The following is a 26,031-nucleotide window of genomic DNA, read 5'->3' on the forward strand; positions in this document are numbered from 1 at the left end:
AGAAATGTAGTTTAGCTGAATGTTATTGTGTCTCTGCAAGATGCTAATGATGCCTCGCATCCTAATACATTAATTAATATGGCTCAAGGATTGAGTGAACATGGGACAGAAAGGTTTACATAGTAATTAAAACTGTTAGACATTCGGGAGAGAGAGAGAAAATGCATTATTTGTAAATGGCTAACTGGGAGATAACCTGACCTTGAGTCAGATAATGATGCCTTTTACACTCTTATCCAGCTATAAAATTGTATGTGTCCTTGACCAGAGATGTAAGGCTGAAAGCTTAACTTTTATTCCCACCCCACCTTAATTCTAACTTGCCATTATAGGGACTAAGCATCTACCATAGGTTTACACCTTTTTGTGCCAATCGGTTATTTTTTCCATTAAAAATGATATGTCTCCTATAGTCTTACAAATATGCTTATTTTTTTCTAAAATGGAAAGGAATATTAGAATAAAAATAATTATATTGTATGCATTTTAATGTTAAAAGTTATATTATAATTCTGATAAAAGTAAATAAATTCAAATATACCACAGAAATCATACAAATAATGGCAAAGCAAACAGCAATAAAAAAACCTTAATGGGAAAAAAGGACCAATACCAACAAACAATCATATCAATAAATAAAAACTATTTGTTTATCCTATAAAGAGTTTGTAAAAAAAGAAACTCTATAATATTTTGTTTAAAGTTAATGAGACACACTTGAAATGTCAGCAATAGACAAAAACTTAAAAGCTAATATCAAGAAAAGAAAAAAAAACAAATAAAAAGGCCATTACATAATTTCAACAATACATGTTCCAAAAATTTCTAAGAAAAATGAGTTAAACAATGAAATGTAATCTATCAGAGACTTCAACCCTTACAAAATCTGTGTGGGATGGGATATAAATAGAGTCAAATAAAATTACAATAAATTATTTAAAAGAGAGATCCTGTTCTTCAGTAATCCTTATTCTTTTACACTATTCCTTTTGAGAATTTGATTACATATATAGGATCTGTCTCCAGAAACAATTTGCCAACAATTTCAGGTATTCAAGAACTTCCTGAAGCTACATTACCATCCCTTAGTACACATTAGGATAATAATGGCTAACATTTATAAGTTAGCACATTCCCAAGTGCGAGGTATTATACTAAACACTTTATATGCATTTTAATTTCATTCTTATAACACCTTTATAAGATAGGTACTACTTTTACCCTCAAACAATCTACGAGATCAATACTGTCATTATTTCCATTTTACAGATCAGGAGAGTGACGCTTAGATGTACTGTTACTTGTGCAATGCCATACAGCCAATGAGCAGGAGAGATGGGATTTATTTAGATCCTTATCTCTCTGACCCCAGGTTTCCAGCTCTTAATCACTATGATATACTGTCTCTCACTAAGGTCTTTTCATATTAATTAAAAAATCAATATACCTGAAAAAGAGATATAAACATATCCCAAAGTATATCCAATCCCATTTTTTATTTATATCACCCTCATTGCAAAAGAGAGTTTGAAGTAGTTACAGAGATACACACAGAATAAAAAATAAACATAGGAATGTGTGGAGGTGGGGTAAGAAAGTGAGATGAAACTAGAGGTAGACCCAGAATCAAAAATGAGTATCATAAGGTCATCTACGATTGCTATAAAGGTGAGTCACATATTTGCCTCTGAACAGCATAGTAGCCAGGGAAAAGAAGAATTTAATCAATAATGTTTTACCTAGTACTGAATTGGAGGAAAAGATCTTTTCTAGGGAACATTGATTGTATGGACAATATCCTTAACAACATAATAGAGACTTTAAGATAAATGTTTCTTACAAGAATTTCGTACATATTTCTTGACGTAGGCCAAAGCAGAATGTCACAGTATATGTTGGGAAAGACAATTCTATCCAGGGTACAATGGAGTCTCAGAATACAACTCTGTAATGAACTGGATTGGGCAGAGGAGAAGATATGGAATAGACAGGGAAATGGACAGACTGTACATCCTTCAGGTAATTTTTCCAGCAATTAAGCCTCTGAATTTAACAGTTGATAGTAAATTTTTTCTAACAAGAATCTGGAGTACAGAAATTCTACATTGTTTAGTAGGCCACATTCGTATGCATGGACAATCAAGCAGAGGGTAAAACTGATAATTTCTTATGGAGGTTAAGGGGCCTGAAGAGGACAGATATCTGAATTTTAGACTTTCCACCAAAGGGAGTGTAGAGATAGTATCTATCTATATGTAGAGATAATGTCTAATTCGCACTGATGTGTAAATATGTAGTATTTGAGACATGGCTGGAATCCAAATGGAAAATTTTCTTTGTTTTTGTTAAATAAGAATGTTGCTATAATATAACGATATTATGGAAAGCTGCCAAGGCAGTACTTGAGAAAACATATTGCTCTTAATACCTTTATTAGTTTATAAAATAATAAATTAAGTATCTATATAAGAACAGATATGGAACAAAGTAACAAAAATTAAAAAATGAAAGAGCAGAAATAAACTATTCAAATTGACAATAACTAATATTTAAAACACAAGTTAGAGTTGCTACTTTGAAAAAGAATCAATCACAGCACTGTTCTAGTTGCTAAAAGAATAAAATTAAATTTAAGAGAATTCAGATAGAGAGTTATTTCTGAATTTTATTCTGGAGATGGAGGAGAAGGGACCAAATTGAGGTCATAAAAAGGGGTAACATTAGAGTTATGCCTTTAAAGTTGGGTAAGATAAGGACAAACAGGAATAGAGCACTGGGAGGGAAAAACATTCCTGTAAGATGAAACGGCCTAAGGATATACAGACAGGGAAGCATACTCTGTGCCATTTAGAAATAAGGTAGGTAAGATTGGTTGAGACAAATCATGGAGGATCTCATTATCACCAAATATGTAGAAGAAGGAAGGAAGAATAAAGAGAAAAACAGACTGAAGTCTGAACTTTACGGAAACTCTCTGAGAGATAGCAAGAAACAAGGTCAGTTTGAAAGTGGAGGATATAAATGCTCAACAGACATTTGTTGATTGAATAAAAGAAATGGCCATGACTATATGTTGTTATAGAAGTCAAAACACAAAAATGAGCCTAGTGATTTTACAAAGAGAATGTGAAAGCAAGATGACGTACTATTTGAATAAAGAAGTTTATAACCTAATTAGGAAGACCAAGAACTACAGAACATATAATACAAATAATCTAATATCTCATATTATATTTACCTTTATAGGTATGTATTTGAACATGTTTCTCTGTAGCGTTCCTAGAGAATTCTGAATCCATGTACCTTTTAAATTTAATACCTTTCATATGATAGCAAGGGGAAGGTATCTGAAATAATTCTGGAGGAGTTATCAGATGAACTTCCCTCCTGAGACTGGCAACTTAACTCTATTCAGAGAATTTTCTATATCAGAGTGAGTAAAACCAAACTTAGAAAGTTGCTAGGTATTCAGAAAAGAAGCTCTTTAAATTCAACCACATCTATGTATGCTTTATCACTAGACAACAAGAGGTATGGATTCTATGGTGATGTTATCACACTATGAAAAGGTGCTGTTGCTTTGGTGTTACCTCATAACACCAAAAGGTTATGCACCACAACAGTGAGTGCATTATTCTTAACACTGAAACTGAAGCCAGAGTTAGCTAAAATATTTAACTTTTAGGAAGTAAAAGTTTAGAAGTTGAATAAAATAATTTTCCAGGTGAGATTAATGGGTTGAAAGTAAGTCTGTCTGTCTATCTGGCTCTCTCTCTCTCCTCTATTTCTATTTTTACTTCTATATTTATATTTCTACTGATATATGTTTAAAAAATAAAGGTAACATCTCCACGTAAACTTAAAGGACAAGTTAATTACCATGCATTTAATTAACTTCAGCAGGATTATATTAAGGATAATAACAATACAGAAGTCTAAAAATATTTCATAAGACTGTTCTGTTTAAGATGCTATCTTGTTTATCTTCAGTGAATAGGCAATGAGGCCACATTAAAGCAAGCTTGTATGTATGCATAAGCCCAACGAGCCCAACGCCACTCTGGAGGCATAGATGAGGAACTCAGCCTGCGATGGGCTATGAGCCAATATCCATACATCTATACCCCACATCCAATGCCATACATACACTGGGACACTGATTCATCACTCAACCACACTGTCAATCAACAACAGTAGAAACATTCATGGTTTTCTGTTAATAGGTTAACACTGGCTTTTGTTTACTGACCTAAAGTATAAGGAAAGGGAGAAGCAAGGCATTTATAAATTTAGTTACATGACTAGCTGTTTCAAATGTCATAGGGACTTCATATTATGGGGTGAAGTAACATTTTCTAAACCTTTATACAAATAAACACCCCTTTACCAATATGACATCTTAACATTGCTAACCCAAACACGAATAGACATGATGAGGTAAATTTGTTTAATGGCAATACTGTCACCCTTACTGATGAAATCTTAAGTTGTTAGTATGGCTTTGTATATTAGACTATTTGTGATACATTCGTATAAATTCTGGTTTATATCATTTAATTAGCCTCCAGTGTAGAGGATATAAGTCATAGAAAATACAATATGCTCATGATGAGCTTCTTTTTTTAAAAAAAACATTGTTTTGTAAGGGCTAAGTTTTGAATACCTTTTAATTTCTTGTGATCATTCTTTCATGCTCAAAAATGTACCTGACATTCGAATGCTTTTTAAAGAATTATAAAATTTCCCTTAAAATATGGTTCATAGGATGAAGATTTGAAGTTAGATTTTCAAGTATAAATTTAAGAACTATACTTACCTTTGATTCGAGGTAGACATTTGCTGATGACATTTTTGTAATTTTGCATATGTAACTAACTAAAGAGATGGCACAAAGAATAAACAGGCTATCGTTAATTAATGCTCGAACAAACACAGTCCATTTCAACTGATTTTCTGGGACATCTCCGTGGACTAGCATGGCACAAGTCAAGTTCACCACTAAAAAGAGAAGGCTTGCCAATATAAAGCCCAAATGCAACAGAATTCTGAAAGAAAAAAATGAGTTTATTAGCTGTTTATAAAACTAATGAGAAATTAAACTTAATACTGAGTTAGTGTGTACTTACTTTAAGTACAATAATTCCTTCAGTTTAAACTGCTTGTAATTTCATTAAATATAAATTTAATAATTACTCGGAGTTACTTGGGATATTTTTGCCATTATGAAATTAGTATCTAAGCCATTTAAAAATGGCATGAGATTCTAAAGCACTAATTTAAAAATAATCTCATGTGGACTTGAATTCAGTTGTCTCTACCAGGAAGAATAATATTGGACTATTTTAACATTAATTCAAGTAATCCTGAATTTTTCATTTTTGTTAACTGCTGAGCATATTTTCATTGACCTTTCCATTCTAAGAATTATCAGGTTTTTATAATTTGCTTGGAAAATTAATATACAGTATATAAATTTAAATTGACCACTAATATTAACTTTAAGAGGTAAGGGAAATGTGTTTTAAACAATGTTCAGTTTTATGAACATCTGATTATCTATAGCAAACATTTCTTTCAAACAAGACTGAAGAGGAACATAGGGACAATATATGTAGAGTTTCACACACTCATCAATACCTCATCTTCTTATAAAGTTGCATATTTACTATGCATACAGAACTACTCCCAAAGTAAAATGCTTAACCACTTCCCCCTAAGAAAAATTGGACCACCTCTAATTTTTAAACTCTTCAGGTAAGGTGTGGCTGTCTGTATCAAGTAGCTGGAACAGCTTCCTGTATGAAAGTAATCCTAGTTCAAATACATTTATACCCCAAATTAACATGATCTAGAAATTTATTTGCCATTCTAATATCTTCCATTTTGGTCACTTTCAATAGTGGGAATCATAAAATGTTGTTTGCCTTTGGGAGTAATTTACACAAGGAAAAATTGAAGGTAATGTGTAATCTGTAACAAGCAATCTTTATTAAGTATACATGCAAGGTACAAAGATTTTAGTTTGAGAAGTTTAGATCTTAATATTCTCTCAGATTAAATACTAAAAACAAAAATTATATACTTTGAAACCCAAAATGGACCTTGAAATTATCCATGCATCCAGGGGATTATAGTAGTTTAGGAAACAAAGCACCAAGAGGTTAGATGAGTTGCATAGCTGGCAAGTTTGTGGGAGAATTGGTCTGAAACCCAAGGCTTCTGATTCCCAGGTTTAGCAATCTCATTTTTGAGGTGAATCAGTACTGAAATATTACTTATTTCATGGAACTGTACTATATATTCTTACTCTAAACAGCATAATCTATCTTGAGTATTTGTGGACCCTATGAAACAGTACTAAAACATCTGACATCTGAAGTGGGCCAGTGACAGAGCAGCAAAAAAAGGTGTTTGGCAGCAATACTGCTGAAGGGGAAAGACCAGATTACTCAATTCACTTCCTATGAACTAATCTAACTACTTGATCTTCTATAAAACTGCTAAGGCACCCTCAACTACAAAGCCCTTCTACCTTGAGAAGTGTACTGTGAAAAAAAATATAGATCTTGCTACTCATGAAACTTACTTGTGTTTGTCAAGTTCAGTTGCACATCTGACTTTACATATAACCTATAAAGAGAGTACAGAAAGAAAGTTTTGAAAACACATGTAATATAGTATTCTTAAATTTGTTTTGATTTTGTGTTTCAAAGTGATACAACAAATAATAGATAGCAAGCAAAACTCAAAAGTTAACAGTTGAACTACGCTGAAGAAAAAATAGTCAGATTTCCAAAGGTTTAATATAATAAATTAATAACTTTCTATGGTATAATCTTAAATTTCTATATTTTTAAACAGAATTAATTCAGTTTAAACATTTATTGAACTTATTTTTTACATTGGAGTATAGTTGATTAACAATGTTGTGTTAGTTTCAGGTGTACAGCAAAGTGATTCAGTTATACATATACATGCATCTATTTTTTTTTCAAATTCTTTTCCCATTTAGATTATTACAGAATATCAATCAGAGTTCCCTGTGCTATACAGTAGGTCCTTGTTGGTTATCCATTTTAAATATAGCAGTGTGTACATGTCAATCCCAAACTCCCTAACTATCCCTCCCTGCTACCCTTCCCCTTGGTAACCATAAGTTCGTTCTCTAAGTCTGTGAGTCTGTTTCTGTTTTGCAAATAAGCCAGACAATGGGCAGGATGGCTTGCCACCTATTCTAAACTTCATTATAGCACTCATGTTTTGTCTTAAAATGGAACAACTTACTTAAATATGAATATGGGTGAGTGTTCTCCCAATATTATTTATCCCTAAGATGAAATAAAATAGTAAAAAGAAAGAAGGGAACAAAAAATGAACACAAAGATGAGATCATATTTAGTAAAGTTACTTTCTTCATAAAGCCTTGCAAAAGGCAGGTCCTCAAATATTTGATGAATAAAGTTAAGCAGGTAGGTTAAGTAGAATTTGAAATAAACATGGTAACTTCTGAAAACATACTGTGGAAGGTCTCAATTCCTAACTGGTGAATATGGACTTTATTATTTAGATAATGGGAAGATATGGAGGGTTTTTATGTAAGCACTCCAAATCACAGAATTTCATTAATCTGGCATCAACGTAAGGCAACTGCAGAGAAACTTCAGACTAGAAGTTGAAAGACTAATTACAAGACTACTGAAATAGAGTATGAACTTTGAGTGGGGTGTGGGGGGGCCTGGAAAGAAAGAGGCAAGTACAGAACATTATAAAGGAAAACAGTGTAAGTACTCAATAACTTACTGATTTCATTCAAACAGTTACTGAGCACACACTATGAAGGGTACCATGGATTCATACATACAGTAACTGTTTCTGCCCTCAAGGAGCTCAGTATATGGAAGAAAGAGATAAACCAACTATTTTGAAACATTATGTCATCAATGCAAAAGATGCTACCACAACAGCTAAGGGAGATAGACTAATTCATTACAGGAAATGGTGAGAGGTAAGGGGAAAGAAGAGAGACTGTGTAAAGGGTCAGGCAGGCAGGACTTAGAGAAGTCACATTTGAGTCAAGTTATGAAGGATAAATGAGTGTTAGACAGGTAAATGCTCAGGCAAAGATAGCAGCCTGTGCGTCTACTCATATCTATTGTATTTTGGTTAACAAGCTAGATGTGATAGAGGATTCTAAAATACTGCCCTATTAATCTCAAATTGTACCACTTAAATCATCCTCAGATACATCTGTTTTCTTTGTCTTTACTACTATATAGCCTTTTACTTGGTCTCTCTGCTTCCATTCTTAACTCCATCTGTATCTTTAGAAGATAACTATTCATTTTGCTATTTTTCCTTTATTCTCGCCTCTCTACATGTTATATTTTTACCTAAAAATTGTACTAAAATATATATGACATAAAACTACAATTTAACCCATTTTTAAGTGAACAGTTTCGTTGCACTGAGTACATTCACATTGTTGTGCAACCATCACCATCAACCATCTCCAAAACTTTTTCATCCTCCCAAATTGAAACTCTGTATCCATCGAACAATAACTCCTTATTCCTCTCCCCTCCAGCCTCTGGCAACCACCATTCTAATTTCTGTCTCTATGAATTTGGCTACTCTAGGTACCTCATATAAGGAAAATTATACAATATTTGTCCTTTTGTGACTGGCTTATTTCACTCAGCATAATGTCTTCAAGGTTCATCCATGACATCATACATGTAGATGTGTCAGAATTTCCTTCCTTTTAAGGCTGAATAATATTCCATTTTATGTACATATCATATTTTGTTTAAACATTCATCCACTGATGATCACCTGAGTAGCTTCTACCTTTTGGATACTGTGAATAATGCTGCTATAAACATGTCCTATACATGAACATGTTCTATATATGATTTAAAAAATCATTTGAGAGTAAGTTGCATATGTGATGCCCCTTTACCTCTAAATATTTCAATGTATACTTCCTTAAAAAAGAAATTCTCTTATATAATCAGTATGATTATAAAAATCATAAAACTGGATGCTGATAAAACACCATTATCTAATCTGCAGACCTTATTCAGATTTTTGCCATTTGGTCCCCAAAATGCCATTTACGGGAGGGAAAAATCCAAGATTACACATAGATTTCATGTATATTTAATCCCTTAATTGTCATTTTTCCCCGTTGTCTTTCATGATATTCAGTTTTAAAGAGTTCAGACCAGTGATTTTGTAGAATGCTTCTCACTGGGTTTATCAGATGTTTCCTCATGATTAGATTCAGAATTTGCGTTTTGGTAGGAATACCACAGAAATGATGGTGCTGCATTCTTCTCAGTGCATTATATCATGAGGTTCCTGATGTTGATTTGTCCTGGTACTGTGATGTTAACTTTGATCATTGGTTAAGATGGTATCTACCAGGTTTCTCCATGGTTAAGTTACTGTTTTTCCCACTGTAATGAGTATCATGTGGAGAGGTATTCAGAGACTAGTAAATATCTTTTATTCATCAAACTTCCATGTGCTAGTTTTAGCATCTATCAATCATTCTTGCCTGAACAAATTATTATTATGATGGAACACCTTCTTTTAAAAAAGTAAATCTGATCATACTATTCCGGGAAAAAGCCCATACTCCTTTGATACAGAAAAGGTCTTTTATCACCTAGTTCCACCTTCCCATCATTATATCCTTTTATCCTCGTCTTCAATCTTATGGTCTGCTCATTATGAATTATTTACAACTTTCAAATAAGGGGTTTAATTTCACATCTCCGTGCCTCTGTACATGCTTTTACTTTACCTGAAATATGATTTCATGGTCATAGAGCAAATTCAAACTCATCCTTCAACACCTTATTCTATGTCATTTTTTATGTTGTCACCTTAAGTGCCTTAGGAAGAGGGAAACCACTCTGTATCCCTGCATTACAAATCATACTTTATGGCATTTATTTACATTTTTATTCCCCTCTTAAGAGAGACTGTAACTTACTCATATGTATAGCCCCAGTGCCCAGCATGATACCTGGTTCACAGTAGGTTCAGAAAATGTTTGAATAAATGAGCAGTGAATTTAGGTCAAAGCAAGTACTTTGGCATCTTGTTGTGGTGTGGGCGAGTATGGGAAATACAGCACAAGCAGAAACTGAAGGGGGAAAGCAGTCGTCCAATCACGGAGACCTTGTATAAAAATGTCAAAGGATTAGACCTTAACTCCCACAAACTCTGTAATATTATTTTATGCTCAAGTGATTTCTTAGGTGACAGTGTAGACAATGGATTAGAATGGCATAAAGAATTCCAGTTAAAAGACTGTTGCATTTGAGTGAGTCCACGCAATCTCATTCTCAGGTTTTGAATCTAAAGAACTGATAGAATGAAAGTCCCACTAACAACAATTTTAAAAAGTCAGGTCATAGAATTGATTCTTAGTTTTAAAATTTATTAGATATAGGCAGAAATAGAGATGGCAGGTGAGTTTTGGAATATAAGAAGTAAATCACAATCACCTACAGAGGTGACAGCTGCAACTCAAAGTAGAATATATTTGGGGGAACAAATGTAGAATGAGAAATCAACCTGTGATATGTTCACATTTAATAGTCAAAATGAAAAAGCCCAAAAAGTGAAGAAAAGAGAGATGAGCAAAGGACACAGACTTAAGAATCAGACTAGTCACAGCAGTGGAGTAGTTTAGAGGTGAAAGGAAGAAAGTTCAGCCTTTGTTAAATTCTGCAAAAAGTCAAGAATAATTAAGAAACAACCATTTGATTGAGGTATCTTGAAGAGAATAGTTTTCAGGGGAATGACAGGAAAAAATGCAAGGAAGTAAGATGACAAAGGCAGTAAGCACAGACTATATGAGATATATTTGAAGATAGGAGATAAGAAAAGGAAAATTTGTATTGGAAATCATGTATTGGAATATTGCAGGTTTCTGCATGCCAGGTTTTCTACTATGCAAGGGGTTTGCACAGCAAACATCCTTGAAAATTAGAGATAGTGTCTACCTTAGGGTCAGAGGGAAGATCTGTCTCCTGACTGGTATAATATAGAGAACATTTCCCTCCCTGGAGATATTCCAGGGGAGTAAAGTCTTCCTCTCTCTCCTTGGTGGAGATTTGCTTACATTCCAGAGTAAAGATAAGGTCTGTCTGTCTTCCTCATTTTGGGGTTTCTCTCCTGTAACACACCTTGCTGCATACACAGGTAACATCTGGCTCTCACTGTGTTGCCTTACAGGAATTGGGCTTGGGCACTTGATTCAAAACATCGCTTTGGTTGCTTTTTGTTTTTTTGCCATGAGTAATAAATGGTCTTTTTCTCTGACCCATGGGTCTTCTGTTTTCTGTTGGTATATGTATTATAAAACTGTGGCAGGCTAACCTGTCAGCTTTCAAGTAGGGTAAAATCCCAGACTTTCACAGTTTCTGATTTAATAATCTGCTGATCGAAAATGAACTAGAGGGAGTGAAATGGTAAATGGAGGAGAGTGGGAGTGAGGAAAGGAGAGTTCAATTGTTAAAGAAGGCTCTAGGTGAGGCAGGTCAGCCCTGAAAAGGAAAACACATACTATTGAGTCAAGAGGGTAGAAAAGATAGTTGAAAAAAAACTTGGAGGTCTGCACAGAAAATTTAAAATAATCTACAAACCCCTCTTTGCTAGAATAAGAAATGGGAGGCTTCCCTGGTGGTGCAGTGGTTGAGAATCCGCCTGCCAATGCAGGGGACACGGGTTCGAGCCCTGGTCAGGGAAGATCCCACATGCCGCGGAGCAACTGGGCCCGTGAGCCACAACTACTGAGCCTGCGCGTCTGGAGCCTGTGCTCCGCAGCAAGAGAGGCCGCGATAGTGAGAGGCCTGTGCACCGCGATGAAGAGTGGCCCCCGCTCGCCGCAACTAGAGGAAGCCCACGCACAGAAACGAAGACCCAACACAGCCAAAAATAAATAAATAAATAAATAAAAATTAAAAAAAAAAGGGGGGGGAAAGGATGGAACTAATTCATTAAAAAAAAAGAAAGAAATGGGGATGTAGCATAGACACAACATTTTGATGTAAAGAAGATGGATGAGAGAATTTGGCAGATGGATTCTATTCTTTTCTAGTAAAGTAGGAGGCAAGGTCATATCCTCAGAAGGGATGTTAGATTTAAGCCCTTGGAATATGGAAAACATTTGGAACACATGAATAGAAGGGCTATTAAAGATTATATTGAGAAGCAGAGAGGTCCAGTTAAAGTTAGGCAGTTGACAGTATATGTGGTCAGTAAGGGTTCCTAATTTGAAAATTGAAACAGTCTAACAGAAAAAAAAGATGCCATTATAAAAAGTTCAAATAACTACACTGCATTTGTCAAGCAAAAATTTAGAACTATTTAGACATGTGGAGCTATTGTAGAGAAAGAAAAAGTGGGTGAGTGAACCACATCGGCACAGCAAAGTCAAGGGATGAGGAATACTAGACTGACCATAGGTTCTAAATGCAAATAACATCAAAAAGAAGCTAATGGAGTGGGGAAACAAAAGGGGCAAAGTGAGTAAAGGTTAGGATGAGGGTAAAAAACATAAAGGGATGAATTCCAGATGTATAAGGGGAAAGAGAAGAAACTGGTTGGAAAGAATTGCTTCATTTTCAAGAGTTGATTCAAGGTGTGGTCATGCTGTTGAGTAGCTCAAATAGAAATGGAGGGTTTTAGAGCTCTGAGAAGCCACTGAATTGAGAGACATTGGATGCATTATCAATATGGGCTTTGAAGAACATCTATAGATGTTCAAGAGACAAGGCCAGGAGAAAGAAAGTGATGATTCATCCAGGAAAGTGGAAGTTATTATTATAGCCAGTGATGACCTAATCAGATGGCATGGGTTTAAGAGAGATGATGATGGTATAACATCAGAAGGAGTACTGGGAAACATAAAACAGGCTAACTGTTCTTCCCACAAATTGAGATGGGGTGTTTACAAAGGGTTGTCTGGAAAAAGCTAGATTTCAGTGAAGGCATTTAAAAGGTTCAAATGAAGAAGAGAATGGGGACAGGGTAGAAAGTGTAATCTAAAAGGTCATGGGATGGGATAAATAATGAGTGTGAGAGGGAGTTGAGCTGAACAAGGAAAGAATTAAAGGTCAGCAGTCGTCCCAGATTTGCAGAATGTTACAATGCATCATATAAACACAACCAGGTGCTTCAATCACATTGAGATTATAATAAGGTTAAAAATGATGACCTGATATTAGTAGATTCCAAGTATTTTGTAGAATATAGCTAACAGGACATGATGCTAGGTAAACAAAATTAATATAAAAAATGTCAAGCAATTATCATTTGTTAAGATGTTAAGACAGTGAATGATAGTTCATGAAGCACAGTAAACATGTACTTTATGTAGATTTCCAGAAGTTTAGAATGGTAAATAGCACACATGTAAATGATTGGCTGATGTCAATTTATGTCAGAGGGGCCATATATTTCCAGGTCTTTCTTAGTATCAGAAAAAATGAATAAATGGGCCATTTTATTTTATTTTTTAATTAAACATTTAAAAAAACTGAAGTATATTTGATTATATTAGTTTCAGGTGTACAACATAGTGATTCAAAAATTTTTAGTAAATTATACTCCATTTAAAGTTATTATAAAATATTGGCCATATTCCTTGTGTTGTATAATATATCCTTGCAGTTTATGTACTGTGTACATAGGAGTCTGTACTTCTTAATACCCTTATCTTAATACCCCCTCTACCCTCTCTCCCCAGTAACCACTAGTTTGTTCTCTATATCCGTGAGTCTGTTTCTGTTTTGTTATATTCATTCATTTATTTTTTAGATTCCACATACAAATGATAACATATGGTATTTGTCTTTCTCTGTCTGACTTATTTTACTGAGCATAATACCCTCCAAGTACATCCATGTTGTTGCAAATGGTAAAATTTCATCCTATTTTTATGGCTGAGTAGTACTTCACTGTATGTGTATACCACATCTTCTTTATCCATTTATCTGTTGATGGACACTTAGGTTGTTTCCATATTTTGGCTATTGTAAATGATGCTGCTATGAACATTGGGGTGCATGTATCTTTTTGAATTAGTGTTTTCACTTTCTTCAGATATAAACCCAAGAGTGGAATTGCTTGATCATATGGTAGCTTTATCTTTAGTTTTTAAGGAAACTCCATACTGTTTTCCATAGTGGTTGCACCAATTTACACTCCCACCAACAGTGTATAAGGGTTCCTTTTTCTCCACATCCTCACCAACATTTATTTGTGGTCTTTTTGATGATAGCCATTCTAACAGGTGTGAGGTGATATTTCAATGTGGTTTTGATTTGCATTTCTCTGATGACTAGTGCCTGTTGGCCATCTATATGTCTTCTATGGAAAAATGTCTGTTTAGGTCTTCTGCCCATATTTTAATGAGGTTGTTTGTTTTTACTGATGTTGAGTTGAATGAGCTGTTTCTGTTTTGGATATTAACCCCTTATTGGTCATATCTGCAAATATTTTCTCCCATTCAGTAGGTTGTCTTTTTGTTTTGTTGATGGTTTCCTTTGCTATACAAAAGCTTTTATGTTTGATTGGGTCCCATTTGTTTATTTTTGTGTTTGTTTTCTTTGCCTTAGATCCAAAAAAATATGGCTATGATTCAGGTTAAAGAGTGTTCTGCCTATGTTTTCTTCTAGGAGTTTTATGGCTTCTGGTCTTTAATCCATCTTGAGTTTATTTTTGTATATGGTGTGAGAATATGTTCTAATTTCATTCTTTTACATGTAGCTGTTCATTTTTCCCACACCACTTATTGAAGAGACTTGTCTTTTCCCCATTGTATATTCTTGCCTCTTTTGTCCTAGATTAATTGACCATAAGTGCATGGGTTTATTTCTGGGCTCTTTATTCTGTTCCATTCATCTATGAGTCTGTTTTTGTGCCAGTGATAGACTGTTTTGATGACTTAGCTTTGTAGTATAGTCTGAAGTCAGGAGCATATCTCCAGCTCTGTTCTTCTTTCTCAAGATTACTTTGGCTATTTGGGGTCTTTTGCATTTCCACACAAATTTTAGAATTTAAATGGGCTATTTTAGAAGGATATTATTCTTTATTCTAAAATTATGAACAATTATATGGGTTGATGGATATCAAATGTTTTTCATCATATAACCTACCTTTTTCCCTACCTACAAACTGGTAGTCCCTAATTTAGAAAATATCGGTTTATAATTTTTGAATTAATGAAGATTTAAAACACTGTTATCACTAGCAAACTTATTTTATTTTAAAATATTTAACCTATTTATGAGTGATCTGAAATGATTTTGTTATTTTATAATTCAGACTCTCATCTTTTGTCTCCCTATTTAGTTCTTCAAGTAAAGGGAAGAAAGATGAGAGTATGATAAATATATTTTATTTCTGAATGTTATCTAATATAAGTTTAGTTAATACAGGTATCCCAAGATTTGAGGAAGAGTCACCATGGAGCTATATATCATTTACTGTCCCCCATGGCATTCAGAACCATGCTTGGAGACAGTAGATAATGAAATACCTATAGAATGGGTGCTTTTCTATACAATTTCTTTTTGTCAAGTCAATTTTCCCATGTTTGTTGATTTGAAATAGAAACTTTATTGGAGAACATATCTATATAAACTTTGGAATTGATGCAAAAATAAATTGGGGTGAACAAAGTCTCTTCCCCATTCTGAATATATAGGCATATATTTCCAACTATGTAGATTTCTTTCACAGAAGAATTTTCCTTAGTTTCCATCTCAATTTAAGTTCCTATGGAGAGCAGAGCACCATTCCCAAGCTTGTCATTGCTAGTGCTGCATATTTAAAAAATGAAGCTTTTATATGCCTTAGCTATAAGGTGAGTAGCCAGACTTTTCTCAGATGTTCTCTTTCAATGCCTATCCTATATTTCATTTTTTAAAAACTCCTTTTTTTAAATCTTCTAAATATTTTTTCTTTACAGCAGCCTCTTCTTTCTAGGATACAGAGGATACAATCTCTTTTTGTCACTCCCTAAGGATACTAACATCTTTTTTTAAATTTAAAGTTTCTTCTGTTTGCTTAGTCTGTTTTCTCTCAACTTGCTTAAAAATGATTTTACACAATTAAAGTGGGGTGTTTTGATTTACAATTTAATAAAATTCCAGGTTAATACTGAAGATACATGTCTAATTGTCCTCACCTGAAACTCCACTAAAACAATAGCAAAGGGATTTTCTTAAAAGATATAAACCCATAAATGTGAGTAGAATGGGAAAGGATACAATAACAAAGTGCTGGAAGCTAGAAAACAGATGGATATGTGTGCAGAAAAGAGTTAATATAGTATGCCTGAGACTGCTATCCTTAGAAAAGCCTGCTTGTAAGGCTAGTACTTGGCTGGCATTTGGGAACTTGGATTTTTGGGAAGATTCTCACCATTCCCTAAATGATAAATGTATTTCATTGTGCTTAAGCTTTTTGTGCAAACAATATGGTTTATACACAACACCTGCTTTCCTTATGGAAGTCTGGAATTTTGGTGTTGGGCAAAGAGTGCTTACATGACTAAGCCCCAATAAAAAACTTTGGCACTGAGTTTCTAATGAGCTTCCTTGGTAAGTAACATTTCACGTGTTGTCACAACTCATTATGGAAGGAATTAAGCATATCCTGTGGCCCTACTGGGAGAGGACTCTTGGAAGCTTGTTCCTGGTTTCCTCTGGACCTCACTCCATGTGTCTTTTCCCTTTGCTGATTTTACCCTATCCATGAACTGTAACAAACTGTAACCATGAGTATAACAACTGTAAGTCCTTCTAGCAAATCACTGAGGCTGAGGGTGGTCTTAGGGATCATCAACAAAATGTGATGAATCCCAAGCCAGTAGTGAGGAGGACTGAGAACCAACCTGATAAATATTTCAAAATCTTCAAAAGGTTCAGGAACCAAGAGAACCAAGTATCACTGGAACTGAGAGGTGGAAGAGGCTAAAACAGGGGTAGATAAAAGCTGTTTAAGAGCAGTTAGATCCCTAAATCTCTTTCCCTAGTCCATGCCCTGAAATGCCACTTATTCATTCTGCCATATATCTGGGTGTTTATTCTCTGAAGAGGCTATTCTGGCCTGGAGTAAGAGTTAGATGGCAGGCACAGTTGATAGTTTGGCACCATTCCAAAAAACAGGGAGATTAGTAATGAACACCAAGTAAAGGGATTCTCCCATGCCCAAACCCTCTTCCCTGACTAGGTTCTCAAAGTGTTATAAACTACACTTTTATTCTCTAAAGGATTAGAATACTTTTCCCCCAGAGAAATCTGAGTGGCCCAAGAGGAAAGACCTAAGTATACCAGCATCATAGGTTCCCTAACAAATCGTCCAGCCAGATCACCTAGTGTGTACATGCCTCACCCACATGCTTAGAGCTTCCACTCTTAATTATGAACAGACAGCCAAGGATAACCAGATAGCTCAAAAGTTTTCAATGAAAGATAGAGATCACAGCAAACTAATAGAAAAAAGAAAACTATAAAGAAAAAACTAAACAAACAATGCTATCATTAATAGAATCAGAGAGATAAAATATTGCACTCATGAAACAAAAACAAGATGCTGTTAATAAAAAGAAGTTCAGAGGGAAAAAAAGAGCTTATAGAAATTAAACAAGCTAGTAGAAATTAAAATGTCAAGAGAAGGGCTAGAAGTTGGGGGAATCTCCCTAAAAAAAGTAGAGACAAAAGACAGATGAAAAATAGGACAGAAGAGGTAAGAAAAAGGTCTGTTTGGATGTCCAACATCCAAATGTTAGGAGTTCCAGAAGGAGAGAACAGAAACAAAGGAGGGGAGAAAATCAATGAAAAATTCAAGAATGTTTCCCTAAACTAAAGGATACATGTGACTGAATTAAAAGGGCATGTTCAATGCCCAGCAAAATGGATAGAAAACAGACCCACGTGAAGAGACATCATTTCAGAACACTAGGGTCAAAGAAAAATCTAATAGTTTTCAGTAAAGAAAAAAACAATTCACATAGAAAGGATCAAGAATCAGAATGGCTTTCAAGCTTCAATAACAACACTGGAAGTGGAGCAACACCTTAAAAATCCTCAGGGAAAATTATCTCCAACCTAAAATTCTATAAACTATCAATCAAATATGACAGTAGAGCAAAAAATATTTGACATGAAAAGCCCCCAGAAATTGCTCACCAAGCACCCTTTCTCAAGAAGGCTCTAGAGGATTACTTCACTGAAAAGTATGCAGCAAAGGATTAACTCAGCAGGCCTGAGTTGTCTAAACCCTGCACATTCCACAGAAAGATCTGGCTCTTGCCTAGCTCTTGGAAGATATTTCTGAATCCTTGGAATATCTTGCCTGATAAAAATGCCTTTGTTTACCTGGGGCCTTGGGCCATACCAAATAATTTATGCTAACAATGTGATTTATGGTGGCCATGTGTCCACCATAATTTATGCTAACATGTGATTAATGTGACCTAGGCCATTTGGTATCATTTTGACCTTTGAAGAGGTTGGAGACTGAGTAATTAAAGTCTGCCAGGGAGATGCTCCATGCCTATCTGACTGATCCCCAGTAAAAAACCTGGACAGCATGTCTTAGGTGAGCACTCCTGGTTGGCAATACTTCATAGGTGTTGTCACATATTGTTGCTAGGAGAATAAGCACTGTCCGTAAGACTCTGCTGGGATAGAACAACTGGAAACTTGTCCCGGTTTCTCCTGGACTAAGAGAAACCTTAGAGATTTAATTCAATAACTTAATTTTATAAATAAAGCTGTGCTTTAGAGATTAAGTGGATTGTCTAGGAATACACAGGAAATTGAAAGGATTAAAACCCAGGTGTCCTGACTCCTAATTCAAGGCTCATAGGGATCCTGATTTTCTTTGATACGTTTGTACATTTAGATCTTTGATGGTACATAGTTCAAGTTAATTCCTTCCTTTTTAGGGTGACAAATACTGCTTTATTAATAGTAGTGTCATATATATGTTACTGCAACTATTTGTTAGTTGTTCAAGATTTGCAGAATTAACATGCCCAAGAAAAATATATTCAGAAACCAAATGATCAGTTTAGTAAAATATAATGATCTAGAAGCAGTTTAACACCTTCATTTTGTGTTGTTTTGCAGACTATCAAGTACTTTTACCATACCCTTTACTTAACTAGAAGTATATTTTTTAAAAAATATACTTTTTTTAAAAAAGCATAAATAACTATTTTTTAAGGAATGAAGTATTAATTTTATAAGTAAGGAGGAAAATTTGTGAGCTTTCATTATTGAAAATCACCCTGAAATATAACAGGTTACTATGGATTGCTCATTAGTTTACTATGCACAGCTCTGAAGAAAATTTAACATATCTTATATTAAGGAATATAAAGAATTTATTTCTGAACTAAGAGTCTCATACATTATGGATTTAGAATTGTTAGGAAACTAATCTAAATTGTATTTGGGCTGAAACTGTGCTATCCTTTAAAAAGTTTTTCCAACAAAAAATCCCCCATTGTATATTACTGATTTTCATAAAACCTTTCATGCTTTTCAAACTAGGAAGATAGCAGAATTGCTTTTTGTAAAGATAAAGACAGAGAGCCAGAGTCATTGGAGAATATCGTTCTGACAGATAATGGTGGGGAAAAAAAGGGCAGAATGTATCAGAAGAAGTAATAGAATATCCCAAGGGAGAAAAAAGCAGAAGGAACACTGCTTACTTTCTTTCCATCTAGATTTCTTAAGGATAGTAACAGTTTGAACATAATCAGTGATGATGATCATTCACATTAGCTTAAAACCTGCTAATTCCATGGTATGACAGAAAAGTTCCCTAGAGTACACAGTATCACCTCAAACCAGCCTAGGTGGCTTGATCAGCAACTGGACAAAGTCCTACACAATAGCTGAGGAAAGAGCACAAAAGTTTAAGAAAATATTACTTAAGCATTTTTATACTGAGAGATTAAAGCTGAAAAACAATTGTAGCATGTGATCAACGTGCTAATGAAAAATGGCAGCTGTAATTGAATTTTTGTTAAAAGTTAGAACATACAGATTTGAAATATACAGCTACACCTTATTTTAGAAAGCAGATGATTCTAAATATTTAAATATTTATGTCCTAAACAACTTTGGTTTTAACATGATATGTGTAATTTAAAAATTGGCATTCATATCTCAGAGGTAGCATTCACAGACACTGTATTAGATTTCAGAACTAGGTCATAAAGTAAGAAGAGATTTTTTAAAGAAACCCTCAAATTCTAGATGCTTTATCAGTGTCAGACTATGAGAACTATAGGTTTCTTAGATATCACTGAGACTAACCACTTTACAAATTAAACAACTGGCCCAGAAAAGTAGTGATTTGACAAATACCAATTAGCCAAGTAGAACAGGATTTGGACCAGAACTCATATTCTCAGAATTCTAGTTCAGGACTATTGATGAAATTATACTACTTAAACAGACCCCTCAACAAAGTTAAAATAAAAAGATAACAATGACATCTAATTTATAGAAGTTTGTCTTTATTTAAAACAAGTTAGATGCGAAGTTCTACTTCGCTAAGTTAGATTCTGATTTTATTTGTGTGGAGGAAGAGAAGGAAATATTTCTTTTAAACTCCTTTACTTTACCATGAATTTGCTCAACCATCCAAGTCATTAAGCACTGATCACACATATAACAGTATTAGATACTGAAGAGCATGCAAAATTTCCTTCAAAACAAATGTACAATAATGGCTGACCTAAAGCAATGTATATAGTATAGTAGAGCGAGGCAGACATTGATGGTATATCACAACGGGATGTATGGTACTTTCTTTATATTTGGTCAAACTTAGAACAACATAAACTTCCCATAAGTTAAGGTGTAAATTACTCAGAGTTCATTTTAACTAATGTTGATGGGTATTAAATGTAATTTAGCTTTGTTATACGGACATTATAAAGAAAATATGGTGTTGATTTGTTTTATTCCTCTAAGGAAGATAATACAGAAAAAACAAAAGAGGGAGGAGAAGGAAATACAAATTAGTAGCCTATGGGTTGGATCTGATCCACAAAATGTTTTGTTTGGCTTAACCAGTGTTAGCCTATGGTATTTTTTTTTTTAAACAATACTTCAATTCCATTATTTAAAAAGTAGATTTCCTATTAAAAAAATCCAAATTTCTGATTTCTCTTGAAAAATCAGATGATTTGTCAATGTCATCTCACAGCTGGAACTGAATTAATGTAGTGCCCTCTTTAGATATATGCTCTCTAGCACACCATAGTCACCACCATTCCCTATTATCTCTCAGATGGTAATATCCAGGGCCCTCTAGGCCTTTGAGTTTGGGACCCCTGTTTTAAAGGACGCACTCTTTTTGAGTGAGACCCAGAGGATATAGACACAGCAATTAAGAGGCTAACTGCCATAGACTAGGCAATAGATGGTAGCAGGCACCAGGCATTGTGGATGGGAAGAAGTGAATGGACTTAAGAGATGTTAGGAGGTAACAGACAGGATTTGGTAATGGGGTGAATGTGAGATATGAGAGAGAAGGCAGCATCAATGACTCATAGGTTTCTGAACTACGTAAATACATGGATAGCAATGCCAGTCACTGAAATGGGGAAGAAAAGAGGAAGGTGAGGTTTTGGGGAAAATAGGTGTAGAGTGGGGGAGGGAGGAGGAAAGATTCTGAGCTCAGTTGAATATGTTGGATATGGATATGCTGAATCTGAGGGCTTCAGATATCCTTGAAGAGATGTCAAATAGGTGTAGAATATAGAAAGCGAGAGCTCAGAGTCTGTGTTAGGATCATAGATATGTGTATGTGAGTCATCTGCTTTTAAGTGGTACGATACCAAGAATGTGGATGCAATCACTTGGCAGGAGCAAGGGACCTAGGCTTAGGTCTTGAGAAACTTCAACCTCTGAGGGCAAGGCAGAGGCAGATGAGCATGAGAAGAAGCAAGCAAGGTAGTAAAAAAAAAAAAAAAAAAAAAACAAATCCAGGACAGTGTGCTAGCCAGTGGAAGTGTTATAGAGAAAAATATGGAGTCAATTGCTGCTGAGAGATGAACCTGGGTGAGGATTGAAAACTGTCTAATGAACTTGTTGATAGGAAGGTCACTGTGAGCCTTAGGCAACAGCTCTTTTGGTAGAGTGATGGGGCAAAGGAGATTAGAGTGGCTGGGGAAGTGAGAAGATGGTGAGTACGTACATGGTCACCCCTGAAGAAATTTGACCATGAACAAAAAGTATGAGGTAGCTCTTCGTTTTGTTAAGCCTCTTTATTATTATGTTTTCTATTTTATTAATCTCTACATTAATTTCCTTCTGCTTGTTTCCTTTGGGTTTATCTTTTTTTTTTTTTTAACATAAAATTGGATGCTTACTTAACTTGCTAAATTTCAGGCTCTTCTTTTCTAATGTAAACATTTAAAGTTCCAGATTTACTTGTGTGCCAGTTTAGCTGCTTCATATAAAGTTCTGATATGTAGTATTTTTATTATCATATTCTAAGTATTTTCTAAATTTCACTGTGATTACATCCTTTACCCATGTGTTCATAAGTGTTTAAAATTCTTCTAAATAAACTTTCACACCTTATTTCTGTTACTGAATTCAAAGAGTTATTTGGGGGTGAGAGAACATAGTCTATAAGAAATCCCAATTTTTTGAAATTTAAATTTTTTTTTCAATTAATTAATTAATTTATTTATTTTTGGCTGTGTTGGGTCTTTGTTTCTGTGCGAGGGCTTTCTCTAATTGTGGCAAGCAGGGGCCACTCTTCATGGCAGTGCGCAGGCCTCTCACTATCGCGGCCTCTCTTGTTGCGGAGCACAGGCTCCAGATGTGCAGGCTCAGTAGTTGTGGCACACGGGCTTAGTTGCTCCGTGGCATGTGGGATCTTCCCAGACCAGGGCTCGAACCCGTGTCCCCTGCATTAGCAGGCGGATTCTCAACCACTGCGCCACCAGGGAAGCCCTTGAAATTTAATATTAATAGCTAACGATCAACACCATTTGGCAGATACCACTCTAAAGATTTTATGTGAATTATATACTTCACTCCTCACAATGATTCTATGAGGTAAGTACTATTATTATTCTCATTTTTATAAATGAGGAAATAGGCATAGAGAGGTTATGTCATTTACCAACATAACTTTATGAAGTTACACAGAGCTGCTAAGTGACGGGGCTATACTTTTTACATTCTTCCTCACTTTAGGTTTTATTCTCAGATTATATTTCAAACCTCTGCACTCTTTTTGTTTGTTTGTTTTTGTTTTTGCAGGGGGAATCAATTTCATTGAGGTATAATATATGTATGTGGGTGTACAATTTGATGAGTTTTGTCATACTTTTGCAACCTGTGAAACCACCATTGCAATCAAATAATCTTTCCACACCCACTAAATTTCATCCTGCCCCAGGCCCCAAGCAATAGGTAATCCGCTTTTTGTGACTATAGGTTAGCCTGAGTTTTCTAAAATTTAATATAAATGTAATGACATAGTGTGAGCTCATTTTTGTCTGGCTTCTTTCATTCTACATACTGATTTTTTAGATACATCCATGTTGTTGTGTTTATCACTAGCACGTTCCTTTCTTACTGCAAAGTATACCTGTTTGTATGGATATACCATATTTTGTCTATCCCTTTGCTCTTTATGGATATTTGGGTTAATTTCAGTTTTGGGCCATTGTGAATAAAGCTACTACGAACATTCACATTCAAGTTTTTGTATGGACATATGCTTTTGTTTCTCTTGGGCCTCTAGGACTTCAACAGCTATTTTATGACGTTTCACTTTTCAAAAACTGTCCAACTGCTTTCCAAAGTGGTTGTAAAACTTTATATTCCTATCATCAGGGTATATTTTTTTATTAATACACATCTTTGTCAATACTTGGTATAATCTTTTTAATTTTAGTCTGTCTAGTCAATATTTAATGGTATCTCATTGTTGTAATTCTCATTTTCCTGATGACTAATGATCATGAGCATCTTTTCGTGTGCTTCTTGGCCACGCATACATCTTCTTTTGTGAAGTGTCTGTTAAAATATTTTGCCCATATTTATTGGATTCTCTTACTGTTGAGTTGTAAGAGTTCTTCATATATTCTGGATACAAGTACTTTGCCAGATACATGTGCTGCAAATCATTATCTGTTTTGCAAAAAACAAGCTTTTATTTTGATAAAGTCTTGTTTGTCAATTTTGGTTCATGCTTTTTGTTTCCTAAGAAATGTTTGGCTCCTACAAAGTAATGAAGATTTTCTTCTACGAGTTTTAGCTTTTACATTTAGGTCTATGATCCATAGCAAGTAGATTTCTAAGTATGGTGTGACGTAAGAATCAGTATTCATTCTTCCCCATATGGATACCCAATTATTTCAGAACCACTTATTGAAAAAAATGTTCGTTTCCTCACTCAATTACGTGGGCACCTTTGTAAAATGTCTATTGACTATGTATGTGTGGGTCCAATTCTGCATTCTCATTTCTTCTCCATTGATCTATATGTCTATCTTTCCCCTAGTATTACAATGTCTCAATTACTATAGCTTTACAGGAAGTCTTGAAATCAGGTAGTGTGATCATCCAACTTTGGTTTTCTTTTGCAAAATTGTTTCCGCTATTCTAAATGCTTTGTATTTCCACATACATTTAAAAATAATCTTGGCCACTGCTACCAAAAAATCCTGCTAATATTTTAATTGGGATTGCATTGAATGTATGTATCAATTGAGGGGAGAAGTGACATCTTAAAAATAATGGGTCTTCCAGGGTATTTTTGCCATTTACTTAGGTCTTCTTTAATTTCTCTCAGTAGTTTTCATTGTAAAGATCTTGCACATATATTATTACATTTATTCATAAATATTTTAATTTGGGGTGGGGCACTATCATAAATGGAATTGTTTTTATATTTCTTTTTTCAATTGTTTTCTGCTAGTATATGAAATAGTTTTATCCTGCAAACTTCTTAAATTCACTTATTAGCTCTAGTTGATTTTTGTAGGTTCATTAAAATTTTTTCCTCAATCATGTCACCTACAAATAAAGACAATTTTACTTCTTTCTTTCTAATGTTTGTCTTTTTTTCCTTACCTTGTTGCAATGGCTGAACCTTCAGCACAATGGCTAGGACAAGAAGTGAAGTACCTCCCTCTTGCCTAGGGAGTAATCTTTCAGTCTTTCATCATTGAGTATTATGTTGGCTATAGGTATTTTTGTAGATGCTCTTTAGTAGATTGAGGAATTTCTGTTCTTAGTTTGCTAAAAGTTGATTTTTTAAAAAAATCATGAATGGTTGTTGAATTTTGTCAAATTCTTTTTCTGTATCTATTGAGATGATATGATTTTCTCCACTACACTGCAAATATGGTTTATTACATTGATTTTTGAATGTTAAACCAATGTTGTATTCTTGGGATAAAACATATTTGGTCATGATATGTTATCCTTTATCTATATATTTGGATTTGCTTTGTCAAGGATTTTTGAATCAATGTTCGTGAGAGATATTTGCAATTATTTTTTTTTTAATTTTTGAAGTATAGTTGATTTACAATGTTGTGTTAATTTCTGCTGTATAGCAAAGTGATTCAGTTATACATATATATTCTTTTTCATATCCTTTTCCATTATGGTTTATGACAGGATATTGACTATAGTTCCCTGCAGTTATTTTTATAATTATTTTTTTCTGATTTTAGTATCACTTAGTCCTCACAATAACCCTATGGAGTATGCATTATTATTATCCATTTTTGGAAATGGGACATAGGCAGAGCCAGTAAGTGGTTGAGATGTACTCTCAGTCACTGTGTCTCACTGCCTCTAATTTGTTAAGTGTTGCTTTCATGCTCTAGTATGTTGTCAATTTCTAAAAGTGTTCCATGAAGTAAAAAGAAATTATACTCAATGACTGTCATTTTTTGTTATTTCTTGCATATTTTTTATATTCTTTATATTTTCTAAGAGCATAAGT

General features: G+C 34.4%; 1 protein-coding gene across 1 annotated transcript in view; it reads right to left on the bottom strand.

Annotated features, from left to right (window-relative positions):
* The window catches only part of GPR137C (G protein-coupled receptor 137C), a 55,307-nt gene that overhangs the window by 18,061 nt on the left and 11,215 nt on the right, over positions 1-26,031 (bottom strand). Inside the window, exons 2-3 of the mRNA XM_082384856.1 lie at positions 6,587-6,630; positions 4,817-5,045 (exon numbers count right to left, since the gene is read on the bottom strand). Of these exons, the coding sequence (XP_082240982.1) occupies positions 4,817-5,045; positions 6,587-6,630 (273 nt within the window). The remainder of the gene's footprint in view (positions 1-4,816; positions 5,046-6,586; positions 6,631-26,031) is intronic.

This window comes from Balaenoptera borealis (genome assembly GCF_965194805.1).
Source record: "Balaenoptera borealis genome assembly, chromosome: 3".
NCBI lineage: Eukaryota > Metazoa > Chordata > Mammalia > Artiodactyla > Balaenopteridae > Balaenoptera > Balaenoptera borealis.